Source organism: Arachis ipaensis, chromosome B07 (genome assembly GCF_000816755.2).
Source record: "Arachis ipaensis cultivar K30076 chromosome B07, Araip1.1, whole genome shotgun sequence".
In the NCBI taxonomy this organism is placed as follows: Eukaryota; Viridiplantae; Streptophyta; class Magnoliopsida; order Fabales; family Fabaceae; genus Arachis; species Arachis ipaensis.
In genome coordinates, this window is record NC_029791.2 from 119,044,912 (window position 1) to 119,064,029 (window position 19,118).

General features: G+C 31.1%; 1 protein-coding gene across 1 annotated transcript in view; it reads left to right on the forward strand.

Moving 5' to 3' along the window:
• Window positions 1-17,946, forward strand: part of LOC110265145 — a 19,020-nt gene extending 1,074 nt beyond the window's left edge. The window contains exon 2 of the mRNA XM_021107972.1: window positions 17,509-17,946. Coding sequence (XP_020963631.1) covers window positions 17,509-17,946 — 438 coding nt within the window. The remainder of the gene's footprint in view (window positions 1-17,508) is intronic.

A 19,118-nucleotide genomic window follows, 5' to 3' on the forward strand; every position in this document is an offset into this window, starting at 1 on the left:
CTGTAGCAATTCAAAGTGGCCAATGTATTTTTTTATAGTATTAGATAGAAGAATATTTGTTAAAATGAATATACCCATTGTAATTATTTTTTTCAATTGTTATATTTTTATGTTAGTCGTGTAAATTTTTGAAGGCACAAGATAATAAAATAGGTTGACTTTAATATCATTAGAAGCTAAATTTAATGGTTCAAATAAGCACCACTAATTATGTTAAAAAAGTAATTTGTAATAATAATGTGATTTACATATTAATTTTTTGAGTAAATTCATTTCAAAATGTAGAAATTAGACTCAATTACGCTAAAATTTTAAAGGTAATATAGAATTTGACAACAAATTTAACACTCATTAAGGAAATAAATTTATTTATAGCTATTTTCTAATTATAAATAATAACAAGACTTATGGAAAAATATTAATGTCATCATTCTTATTAATTAAATCATAGTATTAGGTAGTTGATAGTTTCATAGGCAAAAATTATTAAGTAATTACGTAAAAATTAGCAACGAACAAGTAATAAGAATTTAGAAAAAATATATTATATAATACCAATTTCATAATTAAAATATGTCTCATATCATATTCTCATATATTCTATACGAAATCATAATATGTTTTTTACTCATTCCTTCTCTTTTCTCTCTTTCTTTCTCTCTCTCTTGTGTTTAGGGTACAATTTTTGTAATTTATTTAGTTTTTATTTCTTTTATCACTACTTATATATTTCATTTTTTTTATATTTTTTAAAGATTTTTGTCTATTTTAGTTGTTCATTATTAGGCACATATTTTTTTCCTTCTAACTTTTGATTAACAAAAGATATGTGTCTTTTTTACGGTATTTTTAAATAATCTTACTATAATTTTGTTTTAATATTCTCTTTTATCATGTGTACTTTATGTGTTTAAAGAGCTGACTTAAAGTTATAATATGATATATAAAATTATAGTATGATTTATAGTATGCTAAAATATTAGGACATTATCGTATAGATATTTTTGAATTTGTCCATTAAATTCAATCATATAGGATCTTGAAAATTATGCAATTATATAATTATTTATTTTTTCATATAATTATTGTATTGGTCATTTACATTAATGAAACTATTTTTGTTATTAATATTTATAAATATACTATTATCTGTATAATTAATTAAATCATCTTATTCATTTAAGTTTAATTCTATTGAATTAATAGATACTATTATGGGAAACTGTCTTCATTGGAATCTAACTGCGACGGTTTCATTTGTTGGTACCATATTCATTCTTGGAATCAAAGCAATATGACCAACATTGTTACCCGTTAAGATTTCATATTCTATGACATGATTTCCAAGCTTCCTAACTTGTAGCCTTGTACCATTACAAAGACCACTGGATTTGTCAATATTCCTCAGTAACATCACCAGAACACCAACCTTGAGTATTAATTTATGTGGAGGCAAACCAGAGCAATTTATGCTATTCAGTAATTCAGGACTATAGATATCTAGTTGACTCTCCATATTCCCTTCATCCATACAAATGGAATCCGAACTAAGATATAATTTTTCCCCTCTAGGAATGATAGCCATTAGATGGTTGTTGACCTCTTCAACGATGTCTAGTGTGGGAGCCAGTATAGTTCTTGCTTTGAAAAAAATCCTTTGAGGACATATTTTCCAAAATATTTGGATAAGAAAAATGAACCAACTCATCAAATGCCTGGTCCGAAGAAGGAATAACAATATCTCCTGGAAGACATATCTCAGATTCACCATCCATATTGTCACCTATTAGACCATCACCAACTTTCAATAACCACTCACCAAATTGCTCTGTCTCATCTTGATCTGAAGCAGTCGTCCCTACAGAGAGTCTCATGTTTTTTGTTAGTTTGAGCACCTGACAAAACTTTCAAAGGTAACACGAATTCACAGTTGAATGAACGATGTCTTGTCTCGATCCTCGTGGAATGACAGGAAAAATTTGTCTAAAGTCTCCACCTAGTACAACCACTTTTCCTCCAAAGGGAAAATCTTTGCTATATGTTGGAGAACACCTCATGATATCACCCAAGCATTTATCAGCGCTTCATAGCAGTACCTACTAACCATTGGAGCCTCATCCCAAATTATAAGTTTGGCTTTCAACGGCAACATTGCTTGAGGGGAACTAGGTTTGATGTTACATACAGAATCCTCAGTTATATTCAGCAGTATTTTGAACCTTGAGTGTGTCGTTCTTCCATTGGGAAGAAGTAAAGATGCAATACCACTCGAAGCAACATTTAATACTATATCACCCCTTGAGCAAATCTCAGCAGACATAGGGTTCCAGAGAAATGTTTTTCCAGTATCCCCATGACCATACACAAAGAAAAACCCCCTTCATCATAATACACAGCTGTAACAATTTTATCGAATGCATATCTCTGCTCAGGTGTTGCGATGGCTAACATGTCTGAGGCATTTTTCTTTAAATCATCCATGTTAAAGTTTAGCTCTTCCCTAATAACACTTTCGGTTAACAAAGAACTATCAACTTCAGTTGCTAAAGGCATAGGAGGATAGTCTTTCAAGGTTTTACCATAGGAATGTAAGATATTGTCTATATCCATTAAACACAACTGCTTAATCTCATCATCTGACATTGTTAACTCTGCATATTATACAATACTATAAAAATTCAATTAAACTAAAAATGATCAATAAGGAAAAACTTTTATAATTGTAATTAATAAAAACTCACCCCTCATGTTCATCACGGCTCTTTGTCGATACAAAATATCATCTGAGAGTTCATGCCAACATCTATCCCAGACATGTTCTGGTCTTGAGATATTGTTAGATGTTAATAGAATGACAAATAACCTCCTAACATATGATCCTGAGGCCCATGAGATTGCTTCCTTAATTGCATCAATAAATTCTTTGTCATCTTACAAGAGTTCAAGGACGAAGCATGCATCTCTATACATAGCATAAATTGTTCCTCCTACTGTTCTTATATCTCGAATAAATGCATCTTTACAATTATTCATCATATACCTAGGTCCACCAGTAAAAGTACTAGGAAGAATGATTCTTTTGCCAAGCCTTGCAGCATCTACATCCCCGATTATAAGACTTTCATGTAGACATTTGTATTTATCAACCCTCAACTGTGGTTGTTTACACCTAAAGAATTTTAACCTCTCTGATTCCACCATTGTGTAGGCATCTACCAGAAACTGTTGGAATAATCTCTTTGATCTCAGAATTAATGGAGATTCACCCGTCCTTTTTTGTAGTCGAAAAGCAAAGAATTGTCGCAAAGTGATTGTTTTGTTTTTCTTTGTTAAGCCTAGCAGAGATAGAATCTGATGTTTCAATACCTAAACAAAATCCATCCTCTCCATACGGAAACAACAATGGATATTGCAAGGCTAAATAAGATGGATGAAAAACATCAATCCGCTGGAGCTTTCTAGATTGACTCTCTATAATAATATCTCTATCTTCGCTAAGTTGTTCGACATTGCCAATAATCAATGCAGCCACTTCAGATGCAGATGGCAAGTTGTATGTCTTGCCATCTTTAGTCCTTTTACTAATCAACTTAAACTTTATGTTTGTGCAATTTTTCTGTTGGTACCTATCTCTTGCATAGCAAAAACTCTTTGCCAAACTATTATATTTGTCTAGCATGTTTCTTAATATTGCAACAATTTCTCTATCCCGCTCATTTATAGCTTTATTGGAGCTATGAAAAAAAATAATAAAATTTATGTTATTTTCTCTCACAGATAAGAAATAACTAAAAAATTTGACTGGTTGCATGAAAATTACTGAAGTGTGCCTATTCGATTATCAATCTCATTTTCTGTGTCATAGACATATAGCTGGGCAAATGTTGGTCGCAAACTATCAGGAGGAAGTAAGCTACCAATGCTATGGTAGTTTTGACCCCCAAGCTTAAAAATTGGAGGAGCAGTCCCATTGTTCACCCCTCGGTCAATTTTTCTGGCCATTGATGTAAAACAAAACATTGAATTAAATGTCCTTATATTTTTCGTTAGATTATTGGCGGGTCCTTGTACACTGGAGTATGCTAGAATTGTAATAAATCTATGTTATATAAATGATTTTCGATGAAGTATACCTTTTGTTAAATATTGGTGTATGAATCATTTGGCAATCATTAATTATACGTACTATTTGTTAACACGGACAGTGGAGTTTTTGTCAATGAGGGATCCGTCCGTAGAGTTAAAGATTTAGATCTTATCTCTGATGTAGAAGGTCTTACATAATTAGGAGGAGTATTTTCCTGTCCAATTCCATGCGAGGCACAGTGTAAACCATACATAGATAGTTGCTTCCCTATGAATGAGTAATGAGAAATATATAGAAAATTTTCATCATTAAACTGATATAAATTAAATTTAGATAAATATGAGTCAATTACAGTGAGAAAAATGTCACCTTTATCTTCACTGGATTGTAAACTGAGAATATTAGATGAGGTACCAATTTCTCGACACACTGTTCTTTGACTTGTAGTAATCTGATGCACATTTTTATGTACGTCAAAATTTGTATTATTATTGTTCTTCGACACTTTTAAGTCAATGAAACCCTTTTATTTGGTTAATTATGTTTAACTCTTGCTATATGTTATGCTTTGAAAGAGATGGTTAGGCTTATTTAAAATCAATTATCTTTAACTTATTAGGCTAACTGAATCATGAATGATAGAATTCAACAACAAAATTTATCAAGAAATAATACAAATAATTAGTTTATACCATTATTTTCTTAGACAGAGTATGTAGTGTGTCAATGTTAAAAAAGTATCGTGAGTCATACCTTGGTACATAGAACCCGTAGTCTTCAACGCAATTGGGACAGAAATATCTTTTCTCAAGTTCCCTTAAGCCACGACGACACTTCTTACATCCTTTGTACCACCAACCAAACTCGGTCTCAACTTCCTTAATTGTCCCAGCAGTAACAAATACAGCATCCTAAAATCAATGGATGTAAGGGTACAACACAACAATTGAGATTATGATCCAACAAACATTAGACATAATAATTGAAAAAAAAGGAAGATTAATAAAGAAAGAATTTTACTTGATTATGCTCCTTTATCTCGGCAATTATTTTGTAGACTGATAGACGCAAAAAATCTTCCTCAATTGAAACAGGTTGATCACAGACCAGCAGCATTATGCTTTGTCCGTCAACAGGATCCAATTTGTTCACCCTTACATTTTTAAATCAAAATTTATGAAATTTGATAATAGTTAAATAATCAAAAGCCTTGTATAAATATTCTGCTGGCCACACTACTGATCTATATACTGTACTTTGTAAAGAAATTCCTGGCAGCTGGAAACTCAACATTGATAAATAGTTTCGAATTGTAGATTATGTTAGAAACACCCATGACCCCTACAAAAAGACATAACAAATTAAAGAAAATACCAGAAGCATATGATGACACAAAACATGCATTCAAATACCAGTAAAATAAACAAACCACTATAAAATTTCATCTTGCCCATTTGGAGAATAACCACATAGATAAGACATGGGTGTTCCTCCAAATATTTGATCAAGTTAAAAGCCAAAGTCTGCCACAACGTTACCCTTAATTTCTGTCCACCCCTATAAGAAATAGCAATGCTTGTAAAGTAAAGAGAGGCACAAAATTGCAAAATAAGATTTTAAAACAAAAGCCACTATCAAAAAGATATTAAGCATTACTCAAGATCATCAAGTTCTATCGTGATATAACTTGACGGCTTCCCGTCCCGTGTGAACTCGACCAAGTTACCCTTAGAGGCAAGTTGACCTATCACATCTACAAAATAAAGGCACCAATCTTTCCATTAACAAAACTCTATCTGCTCAAATTTTTGTCAAAAAATGACATATCTTTTTCAAAGTTTCATCCATGTTGAAATCAGATTTTTTTTAATTTTCTTAAAAATAAAAATATAAAAGACTGTTAATAAATAGTTAGAGCCTAGAAATTGAAGTTCGTGAAGAAACAAAAAATAAATAGGTTAGTACTTGTTACCAACGATTCCTTTAAAGGTACTACTTCTTTAGTTGTTATATATATATGAAATATATATTTAGATGTGTTAAAATAAAACACAAAATAATAGAAAACAAAGCCAATAATGAATTGAAGAATAATTTTACTAAATAATACAATTTTTTTAGTACTATACCTATAACAAAAAATGACGCATCAGCCAATTCAAATGACATACATTAAATATAGACATATTATGTAATACAAAAATTATGATAAATTATTTTACGTTAAATATAGACTTCAAAGAATTAAACAACACATGCGTGATAGATTACTCTAACAAAATACTTACCAATTAAATAACCATCTTCTTTAGACTCTGCATGAATTTTTTTGAACGGAACAAAATTGAATCGTTCAATGAAACTGAAGAGTCTTGTACCGGATGCACATTCGTGTCCCTCTTGAAGTTGATTCTAAATTCGTGTCTAGTAGGCTTGAACTTGATGGTATTCAAAGAAATTGTAAAATTAGTGACCACGTACACGTTGCCCTCAGCGAGTAGGCCCTCGAAGATAGGAACAAATATGCCTTTAATAGAGCATTGAATTGTATCCCCCTGAATGCATTAGTTTTATAGAGTCATAGATAAATGAGGTTTATTGCTCAGTCATTACGAAAATAAATCTCAAATGCAAAGAGAAGATTTTACCTCTTCATCAAGGACAACCATCTCAATAGGTGCCTTCACCCCAGAATTTGCAAAGTGAGAAACGGTCCAAAGTCTAATGACATGTACTTTAAGCTTCCACACCTTATGCTCTGGACCAGCATTGATACACTTGATGAGATCATACCTAAAAATCAAAGTCTTCATATTTAGTGAAAGATAAAAAAAAATATTGTGAAATTCACCACATGGCACATGAATTCACCTAGCTGCCATTGCTACCTGCCACAATAAAATTACTCAAATATTATGAATTTCAGTACAGATAAACAGTAAGTATGGTGATCATCCATGCTATATTATAGAGAGTCACAACACTATTCAACCCCAGTATTGGTAAGGATTGCAAAAATCTTGACGTTTCTATCAAAATCCAACTAAGAAAAAAGACGAAAAGTTTTTGGACTATTCAGGATTAAAGAATCTGAATCATATCAATAAAATAAAATAATTATCAAAATTAGGATAGAAATTAACGGCCATTGCTACCTGTCACAACAAAATTACTCAAATATTATGAATTTCAGTACAGATAAACAGTAAGTATGGTGATCATCCATGCTATATTTATAGAGAGTCACAGCACTGTTCAGCCCCAGTATTGGTAAGGATTGTAAAAATCTTGACGTTTCTATCAAAATCCAACTAAGAAAAAAGACAGAAAGTTTTTGGACTATTCAGGATTAAAGAATCTGAATCATATCAATAAAATAAAATAATTATCAAAATTAGGATAGAAATTAATGGCCATTGCTACCTGCCACAACAAAATTACTCAAATATTATGAATTTCAGTACAGATAAACAGTAAGTATGGTGATCATCCATGCTATATTTATAGAGAGTCACATTACAATTCAGCCCCAGTATTGGTAAGGATTGCAAAAATCTTGACGTTTCTATCAAAATCCAACTAAGAAAAAAGACAGAAAGTTTTTGGACTATTCAAGATTAAAGAATCTGAATCATATCAATAAAATAAAATAATTATCAAAATTAGGATAGAAATTAACGGCCAACATTTATTGTGTTTCATTTACATGGTAAAATGCGATTTAATTTTGAAAAATCAAAATAAGAAGCAATATATGCTAAAGAGGAAATCACCGTATTTACATGCAATAATTAGGTACTATAAATCACAAGAAATTTTGAAAAGACATGAAATTATTTTATTTTTGTATGTTGGCAAATCATCCTGTATCATAAATACTGGCATTTCAAGACGTACAAAATAAAAAGGGTATGAAAATAAGATTTGATATATAGCACCAATTTTTTGTTTCTTAATCTAATATAATTCCCAAAAGGTTTGTTAACAGTTGCAAACCTTCAATATGACCAAAGGATGTGTTGATCGCAGCAAGCCATTTATCTCTTTCACCCTGCATCTGTTCTATAAGCATTCTCCTTTTATGATCCTCAGTCAATTGCTTCATGCGCTTGACCTTCAGCCTCTGGTATTGCTTTAACTATAATATTTTCTTCTTCTATCTCAGCACGCTCTCTCTAAGTTTGACGCTGCGGTGGCTGCGGATTTGCGATTTGTGGAGTTAGGGTTCTTCTTTCAATTTCAAAATTTCACGTCAATTTCAGAGAGGAGAGGAGAGGAGTGTGGGAGTGGGAATGGGTTACGGGCCTAAGCCGTTGGGATTCAGTTTTTTTTTTTAAGTTAAAACGGCACCGTTTGGAGGAGTTATTAACAAACCAGAAACCCTTTAAAAAAACCGACCAGTTCTAACGGTTCACCGATTAATCACATATACGACCGGTTTTATAATCAATTTTTTTGTCCAACGGTTTACTCATAACATCTGTTAAGCCATTTTTAAATTTTATAAAATTATTTATAATAATTACAAAAAGTGCTCATAATAAAAAATTTTAAAATTTTATAAAAATATTTTATTTAAAATTGTTAGTAAAATCTTAGTTGTACTCTGTTTCAAAATAAATAATTATAATGATATTAGTATTTTATATAACAATCTATACAAAAAAAATTCAAATTTCATACAATATTTTTTTGTTCATTTTTAATAGCTCATAAATACAAAAAAATATTGCATGAAATTTAAATTATTTTTGTATTAATTTTTATATAAAATATCCATAACATTATAATTATTCAGAAGTTGCATATAATTCGAACCTTATGAATTCAATTTACTACGTATTTGCCTAAATCGAATTTATTCAATTCGATTTATATAGAAATGCAAATTCGATTTATTTAATTTAATTTATTTTTGTATGTGGTATGATCGATTTGATTGAAAGAGCAACAATTTATAATTTTATCTAGCATCAATAAAATTCTACTATCATTGGTTTTAAAAAAAATAAAATCTGAAACGATGGTTAAAAATAAATAAAGAGGAAAGATATAATTCTTCTATAATTGTATGCGTTTTTTTTTATTTGCGTTTTTATCACAATCCACAAGTTCTATGTTTTATAAATTAACGTTAATTCATATATAGTATATAAATAATTTAATTAGAATAAATAATAATTTATTTATTTTATTTTAGACTTTATAAATGAAAAGACTAATTCACTAATATAACGAATTATAATTAATGTAATATAATTAATTAAGTAATATAAATTATAATAAATTATATTAATTATATTAATATTTAAATATCTAATTAAATCAATTAGTTGATATAATTAAGTCAGTGCAATAAATTATATTGAATGAGTTAAAACAATTAAATCGGGAAACACTCTCTGAAGCATGCTTTTTAAATTTGGTAATCTTAATTTCTGTCTCCAATTTAAACTCTTTTTTTTCTTTCTAGACTCATCCTTAGCCTTGATTTTGTATCTACTCTTTCTCTAACTCCTTTTCTCTGCCTCTTAAGTTCGTCATTATGTCGTTCAGTTTCGCTCTAAAATATTATATTATGTTATTATGTTGGAAGATGTTTTTATATTTTTTTAAATGTTATTTTTTATAATGAATATATTATGAGTTGTATTCAATTATATTGAATTGATTATTTTATTATTATTATATTATAATTTATTTGTTATTTTTTTCAAAAAATTTCAAAGAATATTCATAAATAATCGTGGGTATCTGCATTCGCTAAGGAGATAATTAAATAGGGGGACTTGCGACGAAAATAGAGAGCAAACGGGGGATATTTTTTTTAAATGGGAGCAAAGGACGGAAAAAGGGGTCTGCCGCTGTGCCCACACGAGTATCTATTACTATATCTAACTAAGAAAGAAAATTCAATTTGAGCCGATTTGAGATAGGACACGTGAACTTCGTCTATATCGGATTTTAAGACAATGAACCTAATTCGAATATAGGATCCTAACAATAGACCTAGGTTGATCTTACACACTTGACTTAATATTTTGGGTCATTACTGTAATAAATACTATACTATTAAATATGATTGTATTTAGTATATATAAAAGTTAAGTATACTTATCATAGATTTTATTATAATCAAACTAAAAAAAATCTAATTATTTTTTTTTTATTTTAAATATTATTTACTATCTTATTGAAAAAGTGAATAATAATAATCACTCACATAATCAAAATAGATCATCCTAATATACACATGACACTACATATATCAAGGATTATTATATGTGATAAATTATTTCTTTATTTTTCTAAAGATAATTTATATGTAAATTAACTAATCTTTATAATATACGATCTATTGCATAATATAGCTTTTTTAATGACATAAGTTTATAAGTTTAGAAGCTTGAAAATCATGTCATAAAATATAAAATTTTAACCGGTAATAACGTTGATCATATTGGTTGACTTCCTGAATGAATATGATACCAATAAATAAAACCGTCAGAGTTAAATTTTAACAAAGGCAAATCTCCATAAGTATTGCTATCATCAATGATAATTGTTCTACTTTCAAGACAAATACTATTTTCTTTCACTGTATTTTCCAACTCGACAGGTCGAGAACTAATCCTCCACGGATTGAAGCCAATGAGTTGTTACATACACAAGGCGGAATTCGAAACTCTAATACTTACTTAGGTAGACAAGTGAGATGATTACTCAGTCAATCCAAATCAGTTAAGACAAATACTAATTATTTTTAATATTTTTAACATTAAAAATAATTAAATTTTGATTTTAATTATAACTTTGTAAAATATTTATAGTAATAATTATTATATATATGAATAAAATAAAATAAGATGATTTTTTACTTATTCAAATTAAATGTAATAAATAAAATTAATTTTGTTAGATAATCATAGTCTTTTGGTCTTCGATATTGATGACATATCACCATGTCATATTTTTCTATGTTTTTTCATACAAGAAATTTATAATTAGTGCTTAATTATTGCATTCTTTTGTACTTAAATGGTATATTTTCTTGATCTTTTGATTTTATAAATTTTGTAGGAAATAAAAAGAAAAAGAAGCAAAAGAGTACAAAATAAACTAAAAAGAAAAAAAGAGGAATTTTGGGCACATTTTGGAGTTGAGGTGATGAAGCAAGTTGGCAACTTGAAAACCAAGTTGGCAACGTGCAAGTGTGTGTGCAGGAAGGATGCACGTTGTTACTGGCGTGTTTGCCAACAACTTGGGCAACAACGCCCATGCAAATCAAGCTGCCAGGGAGAAGAAGGCTTGGGCGTTGTTCCTGGCGTGTTTTGCCAATAACTTGGGCAAAAATGCCAGGAAGCCACCAGAGAAGAAGGATGGGCGTTGTTGCTGGCGTGTTTTGCCAACAACTTGCGCAACAACGCCAGGCAGCCTGACCTTGCCTTCTTCAATGGAGCATATCTTGAGCTAGAAAACTCCAAATGAGGTGATTTCAGTGGCATTGGAAAGTAGACATCAAGAGCTTTCCAACCATATATCATAGTATGAGATTTGAGTTCATTTGAAGACTCAAAAGCTGACTTTATTTAGAGTCTCAGACACTAAGGCGTTGTTGCTGGCGTGTTTTGCCAACAACTTGGGCAACAACGCCAGGCAGCCTGACCTTGCCTTCTTCAATGGAACATAACTTGAGCTACAGAGATCCAATTGAGGTGCTTTCAGTTGCGTTGGAAAGTAGACATCAAGAGCTTTCCAACCATATATCATAGTCTATAGTGGAGCACAAAATTAAAGCTCAAACTAGAGGTAACTTTGGGCATCAAAACTGAGTTCAAAAAGGCAGAAAGGGCCAAGTGTTTAGCAACAACTTGGGCTGGCAACGCCCAAGCACCAAGTTCCCAACCTAGGAAATTCTTGAGCACGTTGCCAACGTGCATAAAGCTAGCATGTTTGCCAGTAACGCCAGACCACTGGGCCAGAAGCGAGAAGAATGAGCTCTGTTTCCTCTGTTTGGTAACACTTCATTGAGCCAATATTCAACAAGGATAAAGCCCACATTACTAACCCAATTGAAGATCTCTAAATGAGTCTTAGGACTAGTATAAATAGAGAAGGAGTTTGTACTTTAAGGAAACTTTTGGGATTTTTTTTACTTTTACACTTAGACTTTTTTACTATTACACTAGCATTTTTACTTTTTCTCACCCGTCCTTTAATTTGTTTTCTTCTGCAATTTTAAATTTCAGTTTTTAAGAACTTCTTCTTCATTCTTCAATATTCTTCACTACTCAATTTTAATTCTACTTTTGCATTTATTGTTGAAATTAGAGCTATGATTCACTAAACTCCATTTTCATTAGGGAGAGGAGCTCTGTTTATTTAAATGGGTTGATAACTTTTCTTTTCCTTCTCAATTCAAAGTGGTTCATCCAAGAGGAAACTCTTGTTCTTCACAGATTCAATCACCATCGAGAGAGGGGTTGAATCTATATGAATTATATGGTGAACTTGAGAAAGGAGCCATATAACTCAGTTTAGAGTTCATCCTTTCATGATTTCTTTGATCAATACATTTTGGGTTGGTATGTGAGATGTAACCTCCCTTAGTTGAGATCCTGGAAGTTGTGTGGCCTTGGATTAGAAATTGAACTTCACCTCTTCTCATGACCAATTAGATCACGAGAGTGGCAATTGATTGTGTTGAGAGAAATTGAATTGCCAAGAGATTGAGATTCAATTATTCACAATCCTCCATGGATCTATACCCATGATTGAGAAGGAATTGAGCAAAATCAATTCATGACAATTTACATCTCTGACTTCTAATGATCTATCCATCATTAATTCTCATTTCTTTTGTTCTTTAGTCATTTTGAATACCCACTACCCAATTCCCTTTTATCTTCTTGCAATTTATCCTTCTTGCCAATTACATTCTGTTTTCTATTTCTTGCAGTTTACTTTTCTGCTCTTTATAATTCCGCAATCTTTACTTTCCTGCAATTTATCTTTAATGTCATTTAAGTTTCTTGCATTTTAAGTTTCAGTTATTTACTTTCATTGTTCTTCTTTACTCTAGTTCTTTAAATTTCTTGTCATTTAACTTTCCGCAATTACAGTCAAAAATCAAATCTCATGAATTCAAAACCATGTTTGCTTGACTAAATATACTATTTAACTAAAGTTGCTTAATCCACCAATCTCCGTGGGATCGACCTCACTCTTAGTGAGTTTTATTACTTGATACGACCCGGTATACTTGCCGGTTGCGCGTTAATATTCTAATTTTCGCGTATCAGATATATAGATAGCCATACAAAATTATAAAAATCATCATTTTTATCACTTTTGCTATTTTAACTCTTTTTTTTATATATAAATATACTCAAAATGAGAAGGTATGTATGAGTGTTTCATTAATTATTTTTTAACAAATATTATAGTCTGAAAATGTCTCAATTTAGGCATTCTATCGCTGTCGATGGAAATTGAACCTGTTGTAATTTAGGGTGACCATGATATTTTTTATAGTATTATATAAAAAAATATTTTTTAAAATAAATATACCCATTGTAATTAATTTTCTTTGTCAATCTATTATCTTTTACCTAACAAACAATATCCATGTTGAATATATTATTTTCATCAGAAGCCATACATCTTTTTACTAACGGTTTTTTCATTCAATGGTTTTTATAAAAAAAAAAGGCATAATAATATTGTGTTTGGAAAGAATATATGAGATTTTGAAAGGTTAAAGTATATGTTTAGTCCTTAACATATTCCTAGATGAAGTGCAGAGCAGATAAAAAGATAGCTAATAAAAAAGAATAAATTACCATTTGTATCCATGAAAGATACAAATGTTGACAAATGTATCCATATAAGAATAAAACGACAATTATACGTGCCAAGAATATAATACCCTAACGAACCAATTATGTAACCAACGTCCGGGTACTCTTGGCACACGAAAGCCATATTTCGTGGTTATAATTGTCGTTTTATTCTTATATGGTACATTTGTCAGTATCTGTATCTTTTATGGGTACAAATGGTAGTTTATTCAATAAAAAAATAAATGGTTAAAGTTTTCTCAATACTAACCGTCGTAGTGTATGACAGGTGTTCTATAATTTTTTTGGATTTGATTGTTTCTTTATTATTATATGTTGTTCTATTTAATTTACGCTAAAAAGACTTGTGATAATCATCTTATCGTAGTAATGTAAAAGTTGTAAGCATTATATTTACTTTGTATGCTCTTAAATCTCATGTCCTTGATGGATATTTGTGATTGAGTAATTATTAAAAGAAATAATTGGTTTAATATCTATTTTATATTCTATTTAAATTATAATAATGAGTAAATATTTTTTTTCAAAATAAATAATGCGATTTTTCATAAAAACAATGTTTAAATAATTTATAAAATTAGATTATACCATAAATCAAATTTTTTTTAAAAAAATTTATGGATCAACATGTAATTTTTTTATATTTTTATTTTTTTCTAAAATTTTTCAGACTTATCTTATCAATATTTAAGTTGTCTATACATCACTTTTCAAAATATTATGATTTCACAAGTTATAATATGTGGAGTAAATCACCTTTATAAACTATTTGCAAACTAATTTTACGTATATCTGCCAAAGTAAAAAAATTACGCGCATGTCTCAATTTACATATCTATGTAAATCAAATTTATGGAGTTCGAATTATGTGTTTTCATAATAAATCGAATCTATAAAATTTGAATTACTTGGATGCTATCTATGCTACTAAATCGAATGAAGGAGATTCGATTTAGCATGGACCATATAAATCAAAATTTATAGATTTGATTTAGTAGGGGATGATGTAACACCCTCACTACCAGAATGTCACGCTTCCGGCTGCGCCACTCTGATAGCAAGAAGTATTACAACTACTTTATATACTTAATATTAAAATAGGAGCCTGTGACTCAACACCGTATCGTTGATTTCTTTTAAAAACCAGAAATAAATACTTTATCTTAAAAAAAATAAGCAGGCATAAATTTATATACAAGACTTCTTACATAATATCTTATACTATAATATATATAAAACATACAACTCCTATCCCTCTTACAAAATTGTAAAAACAAGGATGAGGGAAGAAAATAAACTAATCAATACAACAACATATAAACCAAACGCAGTACAACTCTTCTTAATGCTTCTTTATCCGGTTCCTGAAAAGGTAAAGCTGTAGGGGGTGAGAAACTAATCACACGGTCTCACCACGAAGTCTCAAAGTTGTCATAAGAAGATATTTAATAAGAAAATTATTTTCAAACTCAGTGATTATCATTGCCTTATGAATTTTTTTAAAAAACTAATAGATAATCGTTCAAAACCTTTTCAAAGAAACAATGTTTAATCTTTCAGAAATCCGAAACCTTTCCTTTCTTATAAGAAAAATCTCAATCAAAAATCAACCACGTAATCAAACAATACAATCATTAATTCAGCACCAAAGTTCATTCTCAAATGTAGCATGCCAGGACAAACACAAGCAAGACAGACAAGGAAATCACAAGTAGGTAGCAGTTACAGCAAATAGTTCAAGTAGCAGTTAAGAACAGTTTAGCAATTAGGCAAACCCAAACAAGTTCAAACCCAAGCAAAGCATACAAATGCATATGATGCATGCCTGTCCTACGGCTGATGAGGCTCATCTGTCGGTTATCCAGCCAACCCGACAAGTCTGAATTGTCCTTAGACTGTCCCCCGACGTGCATCCCCAAGAGTCTATGCATAGTTTTTTCTCAAATAATCAATATTGCTCAATGGGAGTAACATTTCCGGGAATTTATATAGTGCCCGGTCACACTTACGTCGTAGGGTCAACAGAGTATCGAGTTTTCAACCTGGTACACATGGTGGCAAGCTATGGTACTTTATCCAAGGAACCTCGTATCTCAGATAATTCAAATTCATAAGCCATATGAATAATTCAAAGATCATATCTCATCATTCTCGATCAATATCTCAATATCATAATCATTCATCAATCCAAATCTCATTTCCAAATTCATTCAAAAACCATATTTCAAAGAGAATTCTCATCATCCTTCTTTCCATTCCGTTCTTTAACAATCCCAATTCAAAACATAATTCTTTCTTTGATAAATAAATCAATCTTAAAACATATAACGTTTAAAAACAAATCTTTTTAACTAATTACTTCAAATAAAACTTCTAATTTTATAAAATTTCGGCAGTATCTCTTCTAAAACTCGAACACTACCACCCTTTTCGGGTCCCATCCAAATATTTCTCAAGCCTTTTCTCAACCATTTCCAAATCTCAAACATTTTCCAGAATTCAACCAGTTCCAATATCAAATTATTTTAAATCAGACCAATTCCAATAATAAAACTTTTTTTAAAATCAAACCAGCTCAAGTATTAAATCATTTATAAAATCAGACCGACTCAAAATCAAACCACTTTGACTCCAAACCAAGAAAAACCACTTTTCATAATAATCAAGTAAACAACTTTTTAAACTCATTTCTTATCAACAACCGTACTTCACTCAAGCAATCAAGCAACCACATCCACAAGGCGAACATAATCACAGAAATATATGTTTGCATCAATATCTATTTATAACAACTCTGTAATATAAAATAAATCTTAAGAAAAGCCATACCTCAATTATTCGCAATCTGCATAATTAAACGCGTTGAATCCTTTTTCCCCCCAGCTCATCATAGCGGCAACCACAACCGTAGTTCCAAACCATTTTTGCAGCAACAATAGTTACTCTAATCGCAATAAGAAATAACCAAAACTCAATCAAATAGCAAATAACATTGCAAAATCCTCAATAAACTATAACGAATTGCTAACAGCAAAAGTTCCAAAACAAGAAAAACTCACCGAATCAAGAGGGAAATAAAATTTGGAGCTGTTGCAAATCCAACGGCTCTCACCAGCAAGAACGGGACCTGACAGAAATAATGAAAAGTGAAGGTGATGCAGAATAGCTATGGTGGTTAATCCAATCAGCACCGAGGGCGGCGTTTGTAATTCCAGCAATAGTGACCATGGTTACAGCACAATAGAGAATTCAAACTCAATGGAACCGAAAACAGAAATGAATTCAATGAAACTGGAAACAGAGACCGCTTACGATGAAAGAACGAAGCAGCAGCAATAGAAGAGGCAGCCCCCTTCTCTCCAGTCCGTGATTCCGGCGACCAGAGGCACGACGGTCGTTCCCCAGTGACAACCGACAACGGCGGCTGAAGCTTCTTCGACGGTAACTAAAACCAACTCGCAGAGACAATAAGGTTTTTGGAATCTCAAACGAAGGTAAACCAAACTCAAAAACCCTTACCGATGGTGAATTTCAGTGGCGGCAGCGGAGTTTCTCGACAACAGAGGCGCGAATGGCGGCGATAGGCTTCGGCGGCGACGTCTTGACTCAGCGGCGGCGCAGGAAACGATGGTGCTGGTTGCGGCAGAGCGCGGCGGCTCTTCTCTTCCTCGCGTATGTCGCTCTCTCGCACCACCAGATCCAGTCTCTCTTCTCAACTCGGTTCGGCGGCACGATGGCGGCGGTCGGGGCAAGACAGCGCCACGAAGCAACTCGACGAAACGGCGACGACATGGGATGAACAGCGGTAAGCGCGACAGCTCGGTCTCCTTCTTCTCCCCTGCGGCGCAACTCACTTCTCCCTCAGACCTCTCTTCCTCTCCTTTTCCGTTTCCCCATTTTCTTTCCTTCTCTGCTTTTGTTTCCCTTGCAATTAGGTTTAGGTTTGGGGAAGGGGTGGGTGGCGGTGGCCGGTGGGGTAGAGAGTTAGGATTAGGGTAGTTTAGGTAATTTTAATAAAATTAGGGTATAGAGTATTAATTAAAAATATAATTTAATCCTTTAAAATTATTTGAAAATGTTGTTTGATTATTAACTTATTAATTAACTTTTAATCAAATATTTTAATTTAAAATTAAGTATAATATAATTAATTTTCTTTGTTAATAATTTTTTGAAAATTATGGGTCTTACAGATGATATAATTCAAATTCATTGAATTCAATTTACTTTCAAACCACAATGTTAAGTAATTCGAATCCTATAGATTCAATTTATTACTTATTATCCTAATTCGAATTCATTAAATTCGATTTATATAGAAATATAAATGGAGATAACTAGGTAACGCTTTTGGGTTTGGGGGATTTCGATAATTTTGGGGTGGCTTTGGTTTATCAACATAAATTAACCTAATATGTTATATATATATAATGTGACTTATTTATGCATTGTTTAGATTAAAAGAATTTGTAGAAAAATAAAATGTTGGAGAAGAAAATAGATAAAAAAAATCAATTTTTTATTGTTTGGATCAACAAAAAAATTAAATGAAAATATAAAAATGTATGTAGAGCTCATGTAAATTTTTTCTCTTCAAAGTTGCGAAAAAACTCATGCAAAAATGCAAACATGGGTTAAAATACAGAGTTACTATTTGAATTATAATTTATATATAATATATAAAAATATTAATATAATTTTACTCTATTGTAATTTTTTCTCTTCTTACTTTTCCTTCCATCCAACCAAAAGAAAATTTTTTCTCTATTTTCTTTCCATTCATTTTTTCTTCATCTAAACACACACAAAAAAATATACTTTTCTTTCCATTTTATTTTCTCTCATTTTCTTTCTTTCTATTTTCTTTCCTCTTATTTTTTATCTTATATTCAAACAATAGCTTAATGTTTATCAATTTATCTTCTATTAATATTGTTATAACAAGGATACATGTGATTGTATAAAAATGATATAACTTAAAATTTGATTATCTAAAAATTTATTGAGTGGCTAGAATAGCTCCACGTCACAAACCAATGAATGCTAGCAATAAGGATGATCACAAAAATAACCAAAAAAGGTATTTGCAGAGATTACTCACATTTTGGGGTTAGATGAGGACTCGTGAAATCCTCACGACATGCCACCCGAAAATGGATGGAGACTTGGGG